Below are 22,093 nucleotides of genomic sequence, written 5' to 3'. Positions count from 1 at the left end.
ATCTCTGTTTGCGGCTGTGCTGATTTTAAATATACTGCCCTCCAGAGCCCCTTCTTATGTTGTATAACCTTAATTCCCTAGTCAGTCTCTCAACCTAACACCCAGGGTTACTGCACAACTTAATTTACTGTTCACTTAGTAATTACATCGTAGCAATGCTGTTTCTGATTCATGGGGGAAAAATGCAATTTCTCCCAATTTGCGTTGAGTTTTAAAATGATCTGAAGTACTCTTACAATTTCAAAAGGTATTTTACAATTGTGAGGTTTCTGTTGTCACGTTTCAAATCTGAAGTACTGCTATTCAAAAAGAAAGCAACATTTTATTTTCACTATTTCATTGTAACGTATTTTTCTTGTAAAATTACAATGATAGTAAAAGAATGCCTTTTACATGTCACATGTCAAAACGGAGAATCAGTAAGCATTTTAAAGATTGGACACACCAATTTGGCATAAAGTTATGCTGTGGCTAACAGTAGAAGGCCATTTTGTTTGGAGTTTGTGGATGTGTGGTCGAGAATGTCGAGCATTGGTGTTGGGCAAAAGTTTAGGTCATTTTCTTTCAAATCTTTTATTTTAATGAATGTCAATGAATCAGAACATGTTCTCATTTTCATAATGATACATCTATTTTCTAAATTTATAAAATGAATTTTTGAAAAATACATGAAGATGAGCGGCATAGATTAGATAGCCAGAGACTTTTCCCAGCGTGGGAAATAATTTTAAGGTGATTGGAGGAAGGTTTAGGGGAGATATTAGAGGTACTAACACTAACAGTGGTAGCAGAGTCAGATACATAAGGGACATTTAAACGACTCTTGGATAGGCATATGGATGATCGTAAAATGAAGAGTATGTAGGTTTATTTGATCTTCGAGTAAGATAAAAGGTTGGCTCAACATAGAGGGCCAAAGGGCCTGTACTCTTCTATGTTCTATATACAGGTTGATCTGCTATAATGTGCTTTTCATTAACGCATATTCACTGTAACATGATTAATGAACTGGGGACACTTTCTAAAGCGCTAACTTTTAAAACATTGGCTGTAACGTGATTACGTCGTCAACACTTTAAGCGCTATTTCTAAAGCCCAATTTTTCTATAATGTGAGATTGCACAAGAATGCATCTGTTGGATCATAGAAGAATTACTTGTAGTTTTAAACTATATTAAAATAGTCTCTTCGGCACTTGTAACTGCCTGTAAACAGAACAAGATTCTTACATTGGAATCTTTCATTAAATCTCATGCCAATATTAATGAAAGCGCTACATGCTCTGCAGATTGGGCAAGGGATTTGGGATGTTTTCTTAGCTTTTCATGTGTTTCTTTTAACCGCTAGGCTGGTTTCAATTAGATGTTCTATCAGCACAGAGTTGACAAATATCCTTGAGTTTTGGTGATCTATGGTGAATTCTCCCTCTTGGCAGACAAGCGAGGTTACCTGATTGGTAGAACAGGGTAATAGTTCTGCTCAGATGTGATTTTTTTTCTCTCTCTCTTGGCACAATTCCCCACATCACTGATGCTTGCATAAGACATCACTAAATTTGAAGCACAATTATTTTTACTACATTTGGAATTTTCTCACTTTCTTTCTCCAGCTTAAGAAACATCACACTGAAAGCTGGCGTTGCCCTCAAAACTGGCCATGCCTTCAGATTGAACTAATCACCATTTAGAGTTTCTACAAACTTCATTCGCTTCCTTTTAAAGAGACATGAAGCAGTAATCCAGTTCCTTTGCAGGCACAGGAACATTTTAAAAGCTGCTCAACATAATTTTTTATTAATATGTATTAAGAAACTGACGACTACACTCCAATATCATTGAAAATGACAGAATAATTTCTTAGTTATTTTCAGTTGTTAGATTCACACCAATTTTTAAAAAGTTAGCTTTTGTGACAAATCAGTTCTCGGCTATATAAATCAAACTTAATCAAGTTCTTGCTCAAATATGCAAACTCTTCTAAAACAATTTTTAAAATATTTATTTTTCAAGTGCTTCCCACATGCTTTGGTAGATTTTGAGGTTCAGATTTTCCAAGAATATGGCTGTCTCTGACCTGTAGAAACATCAGGCAGGACCCAATTCAAGAATTCTCGATCCATTCCCAGTGCCAGTACTTTGTCCATGTTCAGGGACAAAAGTTTGGGCAGCAAGTTCACACCCTGTACTTCCAATCTAGCTGATTCCATTGTGGGCATCTCCTATGTCTGCCTCCGTCTCCTCTACCCCCTGTCCACAATTTTCACTGAGTCCAGCAAGCTTCTTGAGGACTCAGTTTGTGACACCTCTGGCAAGTTTTGAACCATGTCTGAATCCTGGAACCTTTTGAACAGTTATGCAGTACATACAGAGCCAGTGAACCACATTAATAATGGTGACTTTTCAAATACTCATGAAAAAATCACTGATTTAGAAGCCTGTTTGAAGATTTTGTTTTAAAGATATCGCTCAATTTAAGTTAATGCTCAAACCTGTGAGAACAGACTCTGCTGGACAGATTAATTTGGTGAGAATTGGAGCTCAGCCAAGCACTCATAATAAGACCATCGAGCAACACGTTCAACAAAAACAGTGACTAGGTATCAGTTTCTCTAAATATCCTGTTCCTGATTATGATCCAATGTAACAATATAGTAACCAAGTATTAATGTTAAGCAAGAATAATAGCTGGCCTTTAACTACTCAATCTTCATTAGTCCCACTTTATACAACTTGACTCAGCCTGAATGTTGTTATATTTTAAGTGTTCATCCAAGCACTTTTTAAAGTTTGAGATTTCCCACTTCAATCAGACAATGCATCCAGGTTCCTACCATCCTTTGTATGGAAACATAATCCTCAAATCCCCTCTAAATCTTCTGCCTTTCACCTTACAATTTTCTCCATTTGTTATTGACCCTTCAACTAAGGGTACAGCTGCTTTCTAATCAACCTGCCCTTGCCCCTCAATCTTAAACACTTCAATTAGGTCCCCTGTTACCCTTCTCTGCTATAAAGAAAACAAAGGGGAGAAAGTGAGCACTGCCGATGCTGGAGATCAGAGTCGAAGGGTGTAGTGCTGGAAAAGCACAGCCAGTCAGGCAGCATCAGAGGAGCAGGAGAATCGCCATTTTGAGCATAAGCTCTTAATGAGGTAAATGGGAGGGGTTGGGGCTGGGGGGAGATGGTAGCTGAGAATGCGATAGGTAAAGTTGGGATGAAGGTGATAGACCCGAGAGGAGGGTGGAGCGGATAGGTGGGAAGGAAGATAGACAGGTAGGACAGGTCAAGAGGATGGTGCAGAGTTGAAAGATTAGATCTGTGATAAGGTGGGGGGAGAGAAAGTGAGGAAACTGGTGAAATCTACATTGATCCCATGTTGTTGGAGGGTCCCAAGGCGCAAGATAAGGCGTTCTTCCTCCAGGCATCAGGTGGTAAGAGTTTGGTAGTGGAGCAGACCAGGACCTGCATGTCCTTGGCTGAGTGGGAGGGGGAGTTAGTTGGCCATGGGGGCGGTGGGTTGTTTTGTGCTTGTCCCGGAGGTATACTCTGAAGCATTCCACAAGTAGGTGTTTTGTCTCCCCAGTGTAGAAGAGTCCACATTGAGAGCAACAGATACAGTGGATGATGTATGTGGAAGGCTCCTTTGGGGCCTTGGACGGAAGGAAGGAGGGGGGAGGTGTGGGTGGCGGTTTTTACAATTCTTGCGGTGGCAGGGGAAAGTGCCGGGAGGGGAAGGTGGGTTGGTGGGGGTGTGGATCTAACTAGGGAGCTGCAGAGGGAATGGTCTTTATGGAACGTAGATAGGGGTGGGGGGGAAATATATTCCTGGTCGTAGAGTCTGTTTGTAGATTCCAGAAGTGGCGCTGGATAATGTGATGTATCTGGAACTTGGCGGGGTGGAAGGTGAGGACTGGGGGCTCTGCCCTTGTTTCAATTGGAGGGATAGGGTTCAAGGGCAGAGGTGTGGGAAGTGGATGAGATGGACTAGAGGGCATCATGAACCACATGGGAAGGGAAATTGTGGTCTTTGAGGAAGGAGGCCATCTGGTAAATTCTGTTGTAGAATTGATCCTCCTGGGAGCAGATGCAGTGGAAGCGGAGGAATCTGGAATAAGGATACCATTTTTCCAGGAGGCAGGGTGGGAGGAGGTGTAGTCCAGGTAGCTGTGGGAGTTTGTGGGTTTGTAGTAGATGTCCGTGTTGAGTCGGTCACCGTTAATGGAGATGGAGAGGTCCAGGAAAGAGAGGAAGGTGTCTGCGATGGTCCAGGTGAACTTAAGGTCTGGGTGGAACATGTTACTGAAGTTGATGAATTGTTGAGCTTATTCAGACATTCTTCATAGCTAAGCTGCTCTATTCCTCTCAACATAATTTGCATCTTGAATCTCCTTTGCACCCCATTCATTGCAATCTCATCCTTCGTATATTGCAATGATCAGAACTTCACATGGTGCTCCAGCTGTGGCTCAGCCATAGTCCTATACAGCCATCATAGCCTTCCTGCTCTTGTAATCTATGCCATAACTGAGAAAGGAAAGTGTCTTGTATGCTGCTAGAACCACTTGATTAATCTGTCCTGCTGTCTGGGCAAACACCCCAATGTGCCTCTGGTACTCTAAGCTTCCTCGTGTTCTAATATTCTGTATCACCTGTCACTTTTCAGGGTTAAACTCTCTATTTGTCTCTGATCTGTCTCACTGACCAATCGATCTATATGGTCAAGTTACCTAAGACCTCCTTCCTCACTGTCAACCACCTTTCCAATTTCAATGTCACCTGCAAACTAACTTATCATTCTTCTCTCATTCTAATCTATATTTGTGTGTGTGCGCACTATGTGCCTTCAGTCACACAAATAGTCTCCTTCCACTCCATGGAACCTTGTCAAAGTGTTTGCTGAAATCCATAGAAACTACGTCAAATACACTACCCATTGTAGCCTTGAATATTATGACTTGCACTAAATGTGAAATTCTCAATATACACTGTTGAGGCTCCCAGGTTAAATAAACTAAATATCTTAAGCCATATCTGAGGACAACCAGCATGAATGAGCTTCTTCAGGGAAAGTTAGGGATTTTTAAATAGCTGCTGCAATCCTCATAAATTTAACATCCAGTATTTCAACAGAGGAGGGATTAATGCTTTCAGAATATTGCTTCTTTGAATAACTCAATCTGTATTGCTTGATTTAGGAGGATGTGATCTACAAAGCTTGGATCCACAATGGTTCAGGCAGAAGATTTCAACTGTCAGTCAGGAACCCACATTGTTTGCAACATCAATAAAAAACAATATTACGTATGGAAAAGAGGTTAACATAGAGGAGGTAAGCTTTTACAAATTTTGCTGCAGTCTGGTTGCAAAGTAAGGATTTCTATTGTTTAAAACATGCAGTGAAACATACAACCGAATTTAAGGTGAGGTATCAAATTTGTGGAATCTCTTGGCAAATCCTGCATGACTTTTGTACTTCAGAGACAGGAAGCATTAAAATAGAAAAATAAAATTTTAATTTGTTTGGCACTTTTCAAAGCCTCGGGACATCACATAGGGAATATGAGTGGTTTGTTATCATGTTTATGGATGGGTACAATTATTTCAAGGTTTTTAACTTTATTGTCTGAGACATGAACCATCTAGACATGGGTAACTATTCTGAACCAAATTACGTTCTGGAGGGAGAAATGAGTACGATCACAAGCCAGAAGAGATCTTTTGAAATTGAATTTTCAGTTTTGATTCCTGCTGTGACTAAGAACATTTGCGTCTACAAGAATTGATTTATACCGTTCAAAACTTCTCAACTGATAAACAGGAATTGATGAATAGTGACATAAATTCCACTTTCTGCGAGGACAACATTGGAGTATCTGTCACAACTACTGTGACATCATAATGCAGGCTATTTACATGCATTTGTGAATTTGCTAAGGAAAACAAAGGACAGTAAAAAAAATGTAACCAATGTATTCATAGAATATTGGCTAACATAGTTTCATTTCTTAAAATAGATTTTACAGGGAAACCATAGATGCTGACACACTAGATCGGTAAAATTTTATTATTGTAGTAAGATTTTGAACCCTTTAAACTGAAACCTGAAATACTGCTTACTATGAGTCTAAGAAACACCATGAGGGATAATAGGATGAAATTTAGAAATGAAAAGGTGATTAGACAGAACAGTTATAACTTCACACAGTAGCCAAGGGCAGGATTTGATTTGATCATCAGTAATTTTAAGGGGTTGGGCAAGCATTGGGGGAGGAAGTCTGTTCGAAACTACAGCTTGTAAAATGTCAATACTGATTTTGAAATCTTCAAGCCCACCAGATGGTTCATAAGTTTTTTTTTGGTCCTGTAAATTCCTTTGTGTTCAACTTTTCTCTAAGAGCATGAATTCAAATAATTAAAGAGGATAGTCTACTAAGAATGAATACTGGTAACAATGTTTTGATGCCACAGCACTATATTTTTTAAAACCCTGTTTGGTGCCCAGTTCAGCATAATTCAAATGCTGTGAACTGTATTATCTGCAGTGTTGCATATGAAGCAGCTATTAATTATGCAGAAACTATTATAGAAACGTGTTTGTTTGAGTTTATTTTGGCATAAGAGACTTATACTTAATGGAATATTCCAAACATGTAAACAGTGATACACAGCAAAAGACTCAATCATTAAAATACCTGTTCCACACTGAGGCATCACAATTTATGCATTCTCCACAGCAGAAGAGGATAGTATAATCTCCCAGAAGAGATGAGAAACCAGATAAAATACAGGAAATTGTTGGGGGAGGAATGTGGTCATTCTTTCTGGAAAGATCCTAATCGTCTGCCTTGGGCAATTGAGCTTGTTGTTCAGTACTTATCTACTTTGTGCAAGGGGATTTTTTTTCCCCAGCCAGAAGAAAGTTCAACCCTGAAGACCATGAATCAGCATTCACTACATGCGCCTGCAACTTGTTCTGTAGATGTTATTCCCTGAGAAAATAACCACCTCCTGACATCAAACACAGTTCTGCCGTAACTGTATTAACTGAATATTGTCAGATGAACATCCTACTCCCCTAACCACTTTTGCTAATTTATGTTTTGGAAAATTAGACCATCAATCAGAGTTCAAATTTCAGTGAAACCTTACATATAGGTTAGCACTGCTGCCTCACAGTGTCAGGGACCTGGATTTGATTCCATTCTCTGGGGACTGTGCAAACTTCACACAATCTCCCTGTGTCGGCGTGGGTTTCCTCCGAGTGCTCTGGTTTTCTCCCACAATCCAAAGATGTGCAGGTTGAGTGGATTGGCCATGCTAAATTGCCCGTAATGTTCAGGGATGTGTGCGCTAGGTGCATTAGTCAGGGGTAAATGTAATAGGGTAGGGAAATGGGTTTGAGTGGGTTACTCTTCGGAGGGTCGGTGTTGGGCCAAATGGCTTATTTCTCCACTGTAGGAGTTTTTTATTTCTCCTAAGATGCCTAATCTATGATGTGGAGGTGCCAGTGTTGAACTGGGGTGGACAAAGTCAGAAGTCACATAACGTCAGGTTATAGTCCAACAGGCTTATTTGAAATCACAAGTTTATGGAGTGCTGCTTTGTCAGGTGAAGTGACCTGACTATAATCTGACATGGTGTAACTGATGCCTAAATTAGTTAGGTTTGAAAACGAAATGAAATCAGACCTGAAAGGTGTTGGCTATTAAATCAAATTGGTCAAAAGTTCAACAATGAATGAAGTAACTTTAAACACTAACTGCATTGTTGGATACACAACTCTATTTTCTACTTAAATATGAAAATATGATGTATTCTTCCTGTAGTAACAATGTTAACCATTATGGTAGATATGAATACTTAATATGCTGCAAAATCTATGACATTAAAGTCAACGTTTGATAACCAAAGACCAATGTTGCTATGTGGAAGACTTCATCAAATGTGTTTCTATTAACCATGTAGGAAATTTAGCAAATTAAGATGCTATATTGATGATGAAGTGAAAGTTTGTTGCACAATGCTATCAAATATGAAATTCAGTATCAGTGAGAAGAAATTCTCTTTTGTTAGATTGTATTATCATTCTGATTGAACACCAACGTCATATAAATGAATTATCCCATGGGTTTAACTAAAGCTTGCCTTTTATATCCTGTTATGTGAACTGTACTTTATGAATGGAAAGGGAGCAGGCCACAACCCTGTGAGAATTTAATATAGATTGTGGTGAAATAAAGTTAGCCATATGGTGTCATCTCACAAATCTCTAATTTCCTGAAATCACTCTGGTGTGGAAATCAGAAGATCATCCACCATTTTGAAAATACTAAAAATATCTGCAATTGTTTGCCTGGAAGATATGATGGGCATCTAACATGAAAAGTTTGGAATGGTAGCTACGACGGGGCATCACAAGCCACAAGCAAAGGTCTACCGTTTGGGAGTGTGGCTGAATGCTGTAAATTCTACTGGTGAAGGTGGCCACATCTGAAAGAAATCAAGATAGATTGAGAGAGCAGTGAGCCTTTAAATTTTGTAGTCATGACTCACCTTGTAGTGTTCTGAACCCATCTGATGGTACTAATGGACCTGTCAGGCCCCAGAATGAGACTTGGCTTGATTTTTTTTCATTCTAGTTAAGGACACGACCATTCACTGTAACAGGGTCCACCAGGCTGAAGAGTTCATTTAACAACAGAACAGAAGTTTGTTACGTTGAAGGTGAAAACAAAAGTAAACAAAGCTGTGTAGATATAGAACATGATTTGAAAGATCTCAGAAACATAGCATAACACAATTTCATCCTTGCAGGGTAGAGATTTCAAAGAGGAGCCTTATGTGTTCAGCATGATCTTTATTCAGAATTCCTTAACAATGCATTATGGGAGAGGTCACTGGAGACAGATTCCAAAACACTGTACAAGATATGTATACATTCAGTGTTTACAATGATTACCTGCAATATTGACATCAGCACCTGCCATATCCCTCTGACTGTCATACCCTTACACAGACATGTGTATGTGCCACCTGCATCGTACTGAATGGATGCTGTTTGTTACTTAGTGATGCTGCAATTGTTTATTTTTCCAAGGAAATAATGACTAAGTAATGTTTTGCAATTGGTTCATTATAATGCTATCTGTGTCTCTGCCTCATTTAATGAGGTTATCTATTTATGCCCTTCATTATAAGTTAGTCAGTCCTTGGTGTTTACACTATTTGTCCTTCAATCCTCCTTGCTAGCGAGATGGGGGCTTCTCTGTACTATCTACAGCCATTTGTCTAAAGGAATTCAGCTAAATTCCTGTTAGTTTGTTAATTGCAGTTATAATTTCACTATACCAACCTGTATAATATGTAATCGTAACTGCATAATAAGCCTTTGATTATGGTGGAATCAGAATTTTCCTTCTACACTTTGCAAAATAACAAACTTTGGATTAGTGATACCAGGTACTTTACCTTTGGTTTTTCAAGGGTAATCCTTATTAAGACTGTTTATAGGAACCTAATTAAATTCAGTGATATTTATATACTAAAACTACAAATTGTAACAATTACTATACTGTAAGTTTTTATATGTATAATATGTGTATACACATAAATGTACTTATTACCATCTAAAGAGTCTTAATTAATGTTAGTCCACTTTCCCTCTCTATCCATACTAAATAGGTTCTAAATTTAGCTTGCTAAAAGGCTTCCATCTGATTTTTTTTCCTATAAGAAGTGTCTCAGTGTTTGCATTCCTTCATTCCTTCTCACTAAGATTTCTATGAAGCACATCATTTTGTCTGGTTGCCATGAGTATGAAGGCCATGATTCTGACTGGAACCTGACAATTCTCTTCAGCCATCTTATGTCAGCTAAAAACCACACAGCCAGGCGCTGCTTCAACAATCCTGTTTCCCAACATTGTCCATCGTAGAGATCCAAATCTGGACAAACTACCCTTCTATATCAAATCTTAAATTGGGCTTAATTGATACACACTTTGCATTCAGTGAACTGTGAAGTCTTGCATGAATGCTGTTAAAACACAGGTTATACTTTCTCCGCCTTCAAGATCTTGCAGATTTCGAACCAAGCCCACATGTAACTGTTTTCCCTCAAATGTCCTAAGCTCCTTTCTATACATTTGGTTTTAATCCCAGTCAGGTTTACTCCAAACTCCTAAAAGCTTTCAAACTTTTGAGTTTTCTAAGCTAATGCTATATGACCTTATTATAATCCTTTTTTATCTTGAACTAAAAACAAATTAATCACCTTCAATATTTGCACCACCTACCATATTGCCACAGTAAAAACATTTTCCATTAACATTACTGAAGTCTCTTCTTTCTGATAAGAGACAAGATTCGGTCTGGAGGATATGTCTGGCCTATTCTTTTTTTAAAAAGACTCCATCACAAAAGTACCAAACTCCAAAATGCAACTATTTTCAAATCCAAACTCTAAAAATAGTTTATGTTTATCTCACACAGGTTTAATCACATTGTAAATGGCACAGTTACACTGCTGCATGGCATATCAGCCTGGACTCCAGAATGTTTGGGGAGTGGGCAAATCATTAATTTTGATGCCATCCAGCAAGATGGGAGAAAGTGGGCCACACATTTTCCATTGCCCTGCCAAATAACATGAGTTTCGGAAATGGAGTTCAATCACAGCATATCAGCAATGAGCTAAGTCTGTACTCAAAGACCATTGATTATTTTATGAAGTGTCAAAAGCATGAGAATATTTTAGGTTTGTGTTTTTTCATTAGTAAAATCATGTTTTGATTAAACAGTACAGGCTAGAGTTATTTTAAAGCTAAGTTTTTAGAAGTTAATTTTCTGCTTTGGGTTATATATAGTGTTTTTACGTTTTCAGTGCTAAGTTGCTTGGGTTTAATTCTCAATTCGAGTTCCATGTTTTAACCTGTCCGCATATTTATAATTGTATAGTTTACAATATTGAGCTTCTCAGTGAATTATTAGCAGGTTGACTTTGTCATTTCCTCAACCACATCTCACCAGAGCATAGACTGTGAACCCATAATTTTCAGCTTTCTTACTGAAGGTGAGAAAATATTACTTTTAGGAAAGTACTTCCTGATTCCTCTTCCAGTATGCATAATGTCCAAAGTTGGACATTTGGCGTGACATTATCAATTAAGTGCCTGTGTGGAGACAGGGAGAAAGTGAGGACTGCAGATGCTGGAGATCAGAGTTGAGAGTGGTGCTGGAAAAGCACAGCAGGTCAGGCAGCACCTGAGGAGCAGGAGAATAGACGTTTTGGGCATAAGCCCTTCATCGGGAATCATTCCTGATAACAGGCTTATGCCTGAAACATCAATTCTCCTGCTCCTCTGATGCCGCCTGGCCTGTGCTTTTCCGGCACTAAACTCTCAACCCTGTGTGGAGACAGGCAGATAAACAGAAGGGATTTAAGACAGGAAAAGTTATGCTGTGTGATTTGTTTATCTCAGCTCTTTAAGTATTGAAGATAAATTGTCAAATAATCTTGACTCCAACTTCTGGAACTCCACTTAAAAGGGATTTTGTTCTCTTAAAGCTAGTAGCATCACTCAACCAGCCACCCCTGGAAATATCAGAAACCAGGCAAAAATGCAGTGCCACACTTCAACACTGCCTTCCTCAATGTAGTCCTGAAAGCTGTCCAAAAGAGAAGGAGGAAGTTTTATTTCTTGTGGATGGCAACAAGAAGTCATCCTACTTGAGTAAGTCAACTGTACAGAGGAGCTGTGCAGGTCAGTGTCCATGGACGTGTCAAAAGTACCTGGTTCTCATGTCACAACATGACTGATCATTTCTGCTATGCTCGGCTATGCGCCACTACCCACTCAATGCTTATGTTCCTACTAATATGAGTAATCATTGTAAGGATGTCACTCCAGAGTAACAAGTTTGGAAGCCAGGTATCTCCATCGTATGTCTCGCACAATCAGCGCCTGTCACTTCATTGTATCACTAAAGGCACCACTGTGGTATTGCCCCCTCCTGTCTGCTGGAATTCTCGCCAAAGAAGATTAAACATTAAAAGAGCTGCAACATTCAGCAGTTTGAACACTATCAGTTCACTGAGCTTTCACCACAACTAGGATAAGCTACACATCTTTTCACTAAGTCTGGCATGGGCAAGGACACAACCACAAAAGTTGGCCTTTCAGCTCACTTTGTTTTCCTTGCTTGCCTGCCCTGTCAGATTTCCTGGTGTCAGCCAATATAGCTATCTCATGAACCAGCTTCACCCTTCACTTGACAAACTTTTAACAACAACAGGAAGTTAGACTCTACATGACTGAGACTTCCCACAAGCTGTTCAACATGGAGATGCTCCAATCCTACCATTCTGCATTTGTGCAAAACAAAAAGCTTTTTTCTGAAGAAGCCAAACTAGTGAAGCCATTCCAGCAACCTGGAGTATTGGTGACGTAATAAGTGCGAAACAAGTTTCTGCCCGTCACTGTTGGGAGCCCGACTCTCCTGAAATTTTTTGAGAACTTAATAGCAAATATTTAACCTGCTGTTGTGAAACACACATTTGTTGCATCTAAAAGTTTCAGGTGGGCCCAGAATATTTTACCCAAAATATTGTTCCTTCATTTCTCTGGATCAGTATACTGGAACTTAGGAAGTGCAGCAGTTTGAAATGAAACTTTACTATTGTTTTCTCAAAGGGGAAAGTGAGGTTTGCAGATGCTGGAAATCAGAGCTGAAAAGTATGGTGCTGGAAAAGGTCAGGCAGCATCCGAGGAACAGGAGAATCACTGTTTCAGGCATAAGCCCAGGACGTTCCTGATGAAGGGCTTATGCCCAAAACTTCGATTCTCCTGCTATAATTTTCTCAAAGGAAACAGACAATAAAATGCCAGTGAATCCCATATCACCAAGAATCAATTTATGTTAAGGGGCTATTTAAATATGTTACATTTATTATTAAATTTTACTTCATTGGTATGAGTTGTTTATGAATGTTTTTAAGATGTTATTGAAAGAATGGATGAAAGATGTGCTTGTTATCTAAGTTCATATCATAGTTCACAGTGTTGAGGAATTTTTTTTGATACTTATATCATTCCAGTAAGATACAAGAATGTAAAGGTTTTTTTACTAGTCAATTGTTCATTGATTCACATGAAGGAATGACCTGACAAGCACTGACATGGCCTGTCTTGAGTGATGATGAAATAGTATTGAAACACGCAAATGATTAAAAAAAGAAAGGCACTGACCTTCTGTTACGTTTTCCAAGACTTCGAGTTTTGACTTCGTAGATCTGTGATGATCGTTATGGAGCAACATCTTCATAGTTTCTTATGCTGTCTGTTCTTTCCAGGCATCAAACAAGAATAAGATGTTGAGTAGAATATTTTATGCTATTAAGCTTTGAAAATGGTGAACTGAATAATACTGAGTTAATGTAGTATTCTGTCACCTTAAAGACTTATTTAAGTTGTAGCCAGTACATTTTTTGTGATGAAGTATTCAATTTACGCCATCTGCAAATATTTGGGCAGTACCTGCTCAGTTCACAGGAACAAAATGCATCCTGTACTGCTGAAGAATATTGGAACCATATATAGTTCAAACTGTATTCAAACACCAGCACATACAATAGTAATCCATGAGTCTAAATCTTGCCAGATTAGTCTTTCTTCAGAGTACACCTTGTAAATGATTTCCTGTAACAATTAAAATTTTGTAATCTTTGTTAATGTTCCCATTTTGTCTTTGAAATAGTTCCGAATTAGTTGAAGTATATGCTACCATTTACGAAATTACTTTGTTTTTCAATTCCTTTCTGTTTGTACAATTGCTTCCAGACTTTGTTAATAAAATAAGCTGATTAGAATCTACAGACTTTTAAATGTGGCAAAAATACTTTACACATGTCTACTCTGAAATGTCAATTCAACATCTGAAAAGAGAGGATGAGTACACCTTTAAACTTGAGCTGCAAGTATAGATAGCTAACCAGAAGTGCTGAATTCTTTTTTAAGACAAGATTCTTTTCTGGTGTTGGAAATGTTGGAGTATTTCTGCTGCATCGGCTCTTATTTGGTTTAAAGGGACTGTATAAGTAACTGAACATCCCTGACTCTCCCTTGTCCTTGACCAGTAAGGTTAAGGAGAATCACAAGGCATTTCATACATATGATAGGAGCAAAAGGGCAGTTACGGAATGCATAAGCCTGCTCAAGGAGGGAGGTTATGTCTGGAGCCAGAGGAACTGGGTGAGATTCTTAACAAATACTTTACATTGGTTTTCACCAAAGAGACAGACGTGAGGGATGTTGAGGTTAAGGAAAGGTATGTGTATGCTCACAGGCAAACCAATATATTGAAAGTGGAAGTGTTGCATGTGTTGAAATACATTAAGGTAGATACATCCCCAGGGCCAGAAGGGACCTATCCCAGGATGCTGTGGGAGGCAAGGGAGGAAATAGTTGGGGCCTTAACAATATCTCTGCATTCTCTTGGGCCTCTGCTGAGGTTCCAGAGGATTAGAGAATGGCCAATGTTGTTTCTTTGTTTAAGAAGAAAAGCCTAGATAATCTAGGTAATTACAGTTCAGTGAGCCTTACGTCATTTGTTGGAGCCAAGATACTGAGAGAGAGGCTTTATTCACATTTAGAAACAAGTGGACCTCCTAATGATAGGCAGAATGGATTTGTGCAGGAATGATCACATCCCATCAATTTGATTGAGGTCTGTGAGGAGGTGACAAGAATGGTTGAGGGAAGGACAGTGCATGTCGTCGACTTGGACTTATCTCACGGCAGGCTGGTACGCAAGTTGAATCTCAAGAGAGTTGGCTAGGTGGATTCAAAACTGGTTTGGTCATAGAAGACAGTCGCAATGGAAGGGTGCTTTTCAGAATGGAGATCAGTAACTGATGGTATTCCACAGGGGTCATTATTGGAACCTTTGTTTGTAATATATAGAGATGATCTGGAGGAAAATATAGGTGGTCTGATGAATAAATTTGTGGATAACACCAAAATTGGCAACTTGCAGATACTGAGGAAGATTGTTAAAAGATACAACAGAATATAGATTGCAGATTTAGGCAGAGAAAAGGCAGATGGCGTTTAGTCCAGGCAAATATGAAATTATGCATTTTCGAAGATCAAATTCAGGTGTACGTGATGCAATAAATGGCAGAACCCTGAGGAGTATTGACATGGGTGTACAGGTCTAAAGAGCCCTGCAAGTTGCAACTGAAGATGGATAAGATGGTCAAGAAAGCATAAAGCATGCTTGCCTTCATCAGCCAGGGCATCAAATATAAAAGTTGGCAAGTTATGTTGCTGCTGTACACAACTTTAATTAGGCCCCATTTGGAATATTGTGTGCAGTTCTGGTTGCCACACTACCAGAAGGATGTGAATGCTTTGGAAAGGGTGCAGAGAAGGTTTACCAGGATGTTGCCTGGTCTGGCGGCTTTAGATCCAAGGAGAGATTGGAGCGAATAGTTTTGTTTTCACTGGAAAGACCGAGGCTGAAGAGCAACCTGATAGAGGTCTACAAAATGATGAGAGACATAAGTAAGGTGAATAGTCAGAGGCTTTTTCCCAGGTGGAATGGTAACTACAGGCGGGCACAAGTTCAAGCTGAGAGGGAGAAAGTTGAGGAGAGCGGTGCCTGGAATGCGCTGCCATTGAAGGTAGTGGAAGCTGGTGCATTAGCAACATTTAAGGCATATCTTGATAGACACATGAATTTGAGGCAAACAAAGGGATAGAAACCCCGCATTGACAATAAGTAGCTCATATAAATAAGGATTAGGAATTGGCACAGGCTTGGTGGGCCGAAGGGCCTGTTCGTGTGCTGTATTGTATTGCATTGTATTTTATGGCATTGAGCAACCTTACATTCTTGCGACACATAGCAGATAAGACTGGTGGTTAATTGTCCTGCTGATTGTAGAACGGTGCTGGTAGGCATCCATCACTTGGCTGGTCTCGGTGAAGGAATATCAAATGTAGGGAAAACTTGCCTACATAATCTTTCTATCTGAAATGAACGTACATTTTTAAAGAAAAATTAGGTTACTTTAACATTTTCACTTTGCAATTTGGCTTTCTCGTGACATTTAGCTTTGCCTTTTCAATAAGCTGTGACCTGCTCTATCGACACCTTTTTTGCAGTTCGATTTACTTTTGAACATTGCTTATGTTTTCAATTATAAACTTGTCAGGATTACACACTTAAGAATATTAGTGTGAAATATGTTGTGTTACAAAAATGAAGATATATTTTCAAAAAGAAGTTTAAAATGAGTCTGTTTAGTTTGGCTAATTTCGCTGACCAGTCACTTGTAAATCATGGGCAATCAATTAATTTTCATTATGTGCTGAATAAAACCGCTTGCAAAACAATACATTTTAGCAAAACCTGCAAATTGTTTTTTGAAAAGTGCAGTTAATTAGAGTCAGGTGCATAAATTCAAACTTAACATAAAATGCAAGAAGTAGCTGTTTCAAATTAAAAATACACGTAGATAAGTAAGGAAAAAAAATCCTCGAATAATGAATAAACCAAATGTTGGTCACATTGAAAACAGCCTCTAGTGAAACCACGAAACATTGAACACATTTTATATTGGCAACCCCCTGAAAAGCCATGTACTGGGCAGATTCCTGATGAATTGACATTTATTAATATTGTTCTGACCATTACAATAAAATTATTCAAGTTAAGAAAAGGAATGCCACGGGTGGCACAGTGGTTAGCACTGCTGCCTCACAGCGCCAGGGACCCGGTTTCAATTCCCGCTCAGGCGACAGACAGTGTGGAGTTTGCACATTCTCCTCGTGTCTGCGTGGGTTTCCTCTGGGTGCTCCAGTTTCCTCCCACAGTCCAAAAATGTGCAGATCAGGTGAATTGGCCATGCTAAATTGCCCGTAGTGTTAGGTAAGGGGTAAATGTAGGGGAATGGGTCTGTGTGGGTTGCGCTTCGGCGGGCCGGTGTGGACTTGTTGGGCCTGTTTCCACGCTGTAAGTAATCTAAGAACCAAATGATAAGAGGCTTACATCAGAAAAGATTGAGAAGATACTCAAAAGAGGGACAAGAGAGAAAGATTTAAAGATTGCACAGAAACTGTGGAAGTACGCTTTTAAGGATCCCTAATTGAACACTGAAAACTTTTGTCAATTCTCTATCAGCTAGTCTTAAACTTGCCCAATTATTATTTTATTAATTACTGCTTAATGACAAGCCGACATTCTACAACTGTATCATTTTTCTTTCAAATTACATTCTATATCTGAAGCTAAATTTCCAATATGCATAAGTATGAATGCTGCTTAACACAGAGATACTGTCAACAGTTGTATTATTAGTATAGGGTTTTGTGACTGTCCAGTTTCCCCTTTATGCAGCTGTGATTTTGGCAGACAATGCAGCTAGTGTTTCACAGCATAGCTTTCTAATAAATTAAGGGCCTTCTTACTGAAATTGTCCCTCGTTATAGCCTGTGGTAATTCTGCAATGCTTCAGAGTCACTTGCTTGTCAACAATTTGACAGGATATGAATGACAGACTGATTGCTGCTACAATCTGTTGCCTCCCATTTTTCTTTTCCAAAGCAACGTTATTTGTCATTTCGAACACTTTTCTCAATTGTACGACTAAACATAGCAAAGTAATACGATTACTTGAGTACGTTTTACATTTAAAATCATATTCTTAGTTGAAATTTTGCTTCCAGAGCACAGACTTTTACTGTTGTTGAGGGTTTTAGTAGTGGAACTGGAAGTATGCAATGCTTCTTGTAGGTGGGTTAGCTAGCCAATCAAAGAACATTCAACCAACTTGTTCTTCGGAGTTGAGGCATGCAGCCAATTTTGGGACAGGAATGGGCTGGAAATGATGTCCCTGCCATTAACCATCAAAGTTGCAAATGCCATATTTAAAAGATGCCTGAAGCATCATTCTGGGTGTTGTTTTGGAGGTGTTGACACTTGTGACCACTGTGGAAACCCACTGTTTCTCCCAGCATCAACCGTGACTCAGAAGAAGATGTTCACTGTAGTTTCAGTGCAAGTTCCTCTCTGGGCTGTGTGGCAATGGCAGAAGAATTTCCTAGGGCTGGAAGCAGGATGACCTTCAACTTGAATGAGGTGGCCTGGATGACGTTTGCAGCATGGGTTATTGGGCTTGGAGGTTCATACTAGAACTTCTGTCCAGGACAAAAGATTTGCTTTTCAAAAGGGTGAATTGGGCTTCACTGCGGGCTGATGCTCCAGGGTATCAGTCAATTAATTGACAGTTGAAGAAGAATGCCAGACTGGACTTTGGGCTGCAGGCCTTAGTGTCAGGTAGACTATTTTTGAACTAAATGGGATCCACTTCATAGTCTGCAAGTTGTACTAGCTGCAGGACATATATATGCATCACACTTACACACTCCCGTTCCCTTCCCAGTAATGTCACAGGCATGCATGTTTATTAAGCAGTTATGGACCCACTGAGATCATACTCTGTCCTTCTGTCTGCTTGCCTGGATAAAGGAAGAAGCTTGAAACACATGAGCATGTGCAAAGACCAGAGGTGGTAGTTTTAGGGTTTGTCCTCTAATGGGGAAGGGCCTTAGAACTTGTTTTGATTAACTCATCGGATGTGTATATTGCTAGCTGGTTAGCATTTTGATTTTTTAATTAGAGTCTTAGAGATATACAGCACGGAAACAGACCCTTCATATATGTTGACCAGGTAGCCTAAATTAATCTAGCCCCATTTCCCAGCACTTCGCCCAAATCCCTCAACTCTTCCTATTCACATACGCACACAGATGCCTTTCAAATGTTGTAATTGTACCAGCCTCCTCCACTTCGTCTGGCAGCTCACTCCATAAATGCACCAAACTCTGCGTAAAAACTTCCCCTCTCCCCCTAAACCGATGTCCTATAGCTCTGGATTCCTCCACCCAGGGAAAACACCTTGTCTGTTTACTCTATCCATGCATCTCATGATTTTTATAAACCTCTATAAAATCACCCCTCAGCCTCCAGCCTATTCAGCCTGTACCCATATCTCAAACTCTCTAGCCTGGCAACATCCTTGTAAATCTATTCTGAACCCTTTCACATTTCACAATATCCTTCCAATAGGAGGGAGATTAGAAATGCACACAATATTACAAAAGTGGCCTAACCAATGTCCTGTACATCCTCAACATGACCTCCCAACTCCTGTACTCCATGCTCTGACCAATAAAGGAAAGCATACCAAACGCCACCTTCACGATCCAATCTACCTGCGTCTCCACTTTCAAGGAGCTATGAGCCTGCACTCCAAGGTCTCTGTTCAGCAACACTCCCTAGGACCTTACCATTGTGTACAAGTCCTGCTCTGATTTGCCTTTCCAAAATACAGCACCTTGCATTTATCTAAATTAAACTCCATCTGTCACTCCTCAGACCACTGGCCCATCTGATAAAGATCCCATTGTAATCTGAGGTAACTTCCTTTACTATCCACTACACCTCCAATATTGGTGTCATCTGCAAACTTACTGACTATACCTCCTATGTTCACCTCCAAATCATTCATACAAATGATGAAAAGCAGTGGACCCAGCACATCCTTGTTGCACACCACTGGTCACAGGCCTCCAGTCTGAAAAACAACCCTCCACCACCACCCTCTGTCTTCTACCTTTGAGCCAGTTCTGTATCCAAATGGCTAATTCTCCCTGTATTCCATGTTATTTAACCTTGCTAACCAGTGTACCATGAGGAACCTTGTCAAATGCCTTACTGAAGTTCATAAAGATCACGTCCACCACTCTGCTCTCATTAATCCTCTGTTACTTCTTCCCTTTTGTCCTTAATGTATTTATAAGAATCACTTTGGATTCTCCTTAACCCTACTTGCCAAAGATATCTCATATCCCCCTTTTGCCCTCCTGATTTCCCTCTTAAAAATACTTCTACAGCCTTTATACTGTTCTAAGGATTCACTTGATCTCTGCTGTCTATATCTGACATATGCTTCCTTTTTCTTAAGCAAAACCTCAATTTCTCCAGTCATCAAGCATTCCCTACATTGTTTGAGGATAACGTGAGTGTTTGTACACAGATGTAGAGGCTTGAGACGCCTTTCAGTCAAGGGAGGATGCCTCCAATCTTATGTTGACAAATGGACATAAGAGTAACATCTAAATCATAAGTGAGAGAGGAATTGTAGGTAACAGCTAGTTGTTTGTGTTCTCCACCATGAGATCTCACAGCAAGACCATTAGAAAGAGACAGCCATCCATTCGTTCCACCTTCACCTTTGAGGATGATAATACAGTGAACTCGGAACCATCACCTAATTCCCTTGCGTTATCCACCAAGATAGAGAGAATACAGAGTGCACATTGTAGGTAATGCTTGAAGGCACTGTCTGGTGAGTGCCTCACAGACACATGCCCGCAGCTAATGGATGACATGACAGGTCTGCTGGAAGCAGGCCCATGCTGAGCCCCATACAGATTGTGCACCTCTGGAATCAGCTATAGGAGGCTTGATAGAAATGCGGAGACCGGCAGGATAGCATCTAGGAGATATACCCAAGTCTATATACATACTTGAGTAGTAGATACAAGGGTGTGTCCCAATTCTGACTGCTCTCTACAGTGTGGAAACAGGACCTTCAGCCCAACAAGTCCACACCGACCCTTCGAAGAGTCACCCACCCAGACCCAAAGGCAGTCATTTTCTCAGCTCCTTTGAAAAGTTGCCCATGTAAGGTAAATATGATAGGGTGATGGGTTTCAGTGTGAGGTTGGAGGGTGTCAGATCTTAGGGGGAGAACAGAATGTTTTGCAACCGGTTCTAGGGAATGTGAGAGTCAAGTTTAGGGTCAGTTGAATAGTTGGTCAGGGGTTAGACTAGGTATTTAATAGTCTGTTTTTCCTAGGTAACTACTTAACTGCAGTAGAATCGCCAAATTCTCTGATTCTTTAGATACTTTTGGAAGGTCCCAGGCGTAGAGGAATTACCTAGCAATTTTCGGGTCAATTTCCTTGGAATCTGCTACAATTGGGATTCAGTCAGGCCCTAATTCGCTCTTCCCATTTACGCTTCAAAAACTATTCTCTGTCGATAGGAAAATCCTGGCTTTAGTTTACCCTGCTCTTCTCACAGAATTAAAGGGGACAGTTTGTCAAAGCAAAGGGACAGAGATTTTGATGCTGGATGCTTCTCGGCATCTTATATTTTTCTTCATTCCTGTGTAATTACACTTTTTTTTAGCACAGTTGTTTCCAACTTGCCTTTCTTGCCATCAAGCTGAATGCTAAATTCTAACATGTATGGCCACTATTCCCTCAGGAATCTTTCATGCTGAGATCATTTATTAAACCTGCTTTGTTACACACAATAATCCAGAATAGCCTGATCCCTTGTTGGATCCATAAAATTCTGTTCTAGAAAGCTATCCTGCATGCACTCTGTGAACTCTTCCTTATGGCTGCCTCTGCCAATCTAATTTTCCCAATCTATATGATGATTGAAGTTCCCCATCATTGATGTTCTTCATTACTTTCTGATATATTCTGTTTTATATGCTACTTCCACCAGTGTTGTATTCTCTTTCTTCATACCTCCACCTGTATGGATTTTACATCATCCAAACTAAGATCACTTCCTAATGTGCTAATCCCATTTTCTATGAAGAAAGCCATCTTGCCATTTCTCACTTCCTCCCTGACCTTTTGCAAGATCACATACCATTCAATGTTCACTTCCCAGCTTGATCTCCTTGTCACCATGTCTCCAAAATGTCGCTAAGATCGTGCTCATTATCCACCAACTGTGCTGTTAATTTATTTCCTTCATATTGAATACTGTGTGCAGTCAAGGAGAGAGCCATTAATTCTGACTTATTACCTTTTGTTCCTCCTCTACCCCATTTGCTGATTTTTCTTTTTAGAAGTATTTGTATTCTCTGTTCATTCCTGTCTCGCTCTGCAGCCCAACTTATTCAATGTGCCAAGACACTGGTCCTAGCATGGTTCCAGTAAAACCCGTCTAACTGGAACAGTTGCCTTCTACCAGTGCTGGTGCCACTGCCATATGAACTGTAAC

At 39.8% G+C, this 22,093-nt stretch overlaps 1 protein-coding gene across 1 annotated transcript in view; it reads left to right on the top strand.

Annotated features, from left to right (window-relative positions):
- Positions 1-22,093, top strand: part of LOC122562633 (uncharacterized) — a 244,370-nt gene that overhangs the window by 148,229 nt on the left and 74,048 nt on the right. The window contains exon 16 of the mRNA XM_088000000.1: positions 5,195-5,328. Within this exon, the coding sequence (XP_087856126.1) occupies positions 5,195-5,328 (134 nt within the window). The remainder of the gene's footprint in view (positions 1-5,194; positions 5,329-22,093) is intronic.

This window comes from Chiloscyllium plagiosum, unplaced genomic scaffold (genome assembly GCF_037043375.1).
Source record: "Chiloscyllium plagiosum isolate Xiang-an unplaced genomic scaffold, Cpla_swu_hap1 HiC_scaffold_24, whole genome shotgun sequence".
NCBI classification, from domain to species: Eukaryota; Metazoa; Chordata; class Chondrichthyes; order Orectolobiformes; family Hemiscylliidae; genus Chiloscyllium; species Chiloscyllium plagiosum.
The sequence above is the reverse complement of the archived record's forward strand: the minus strand, read 5'-3'. Positions and strand labels throughout refer to the sequence as shown.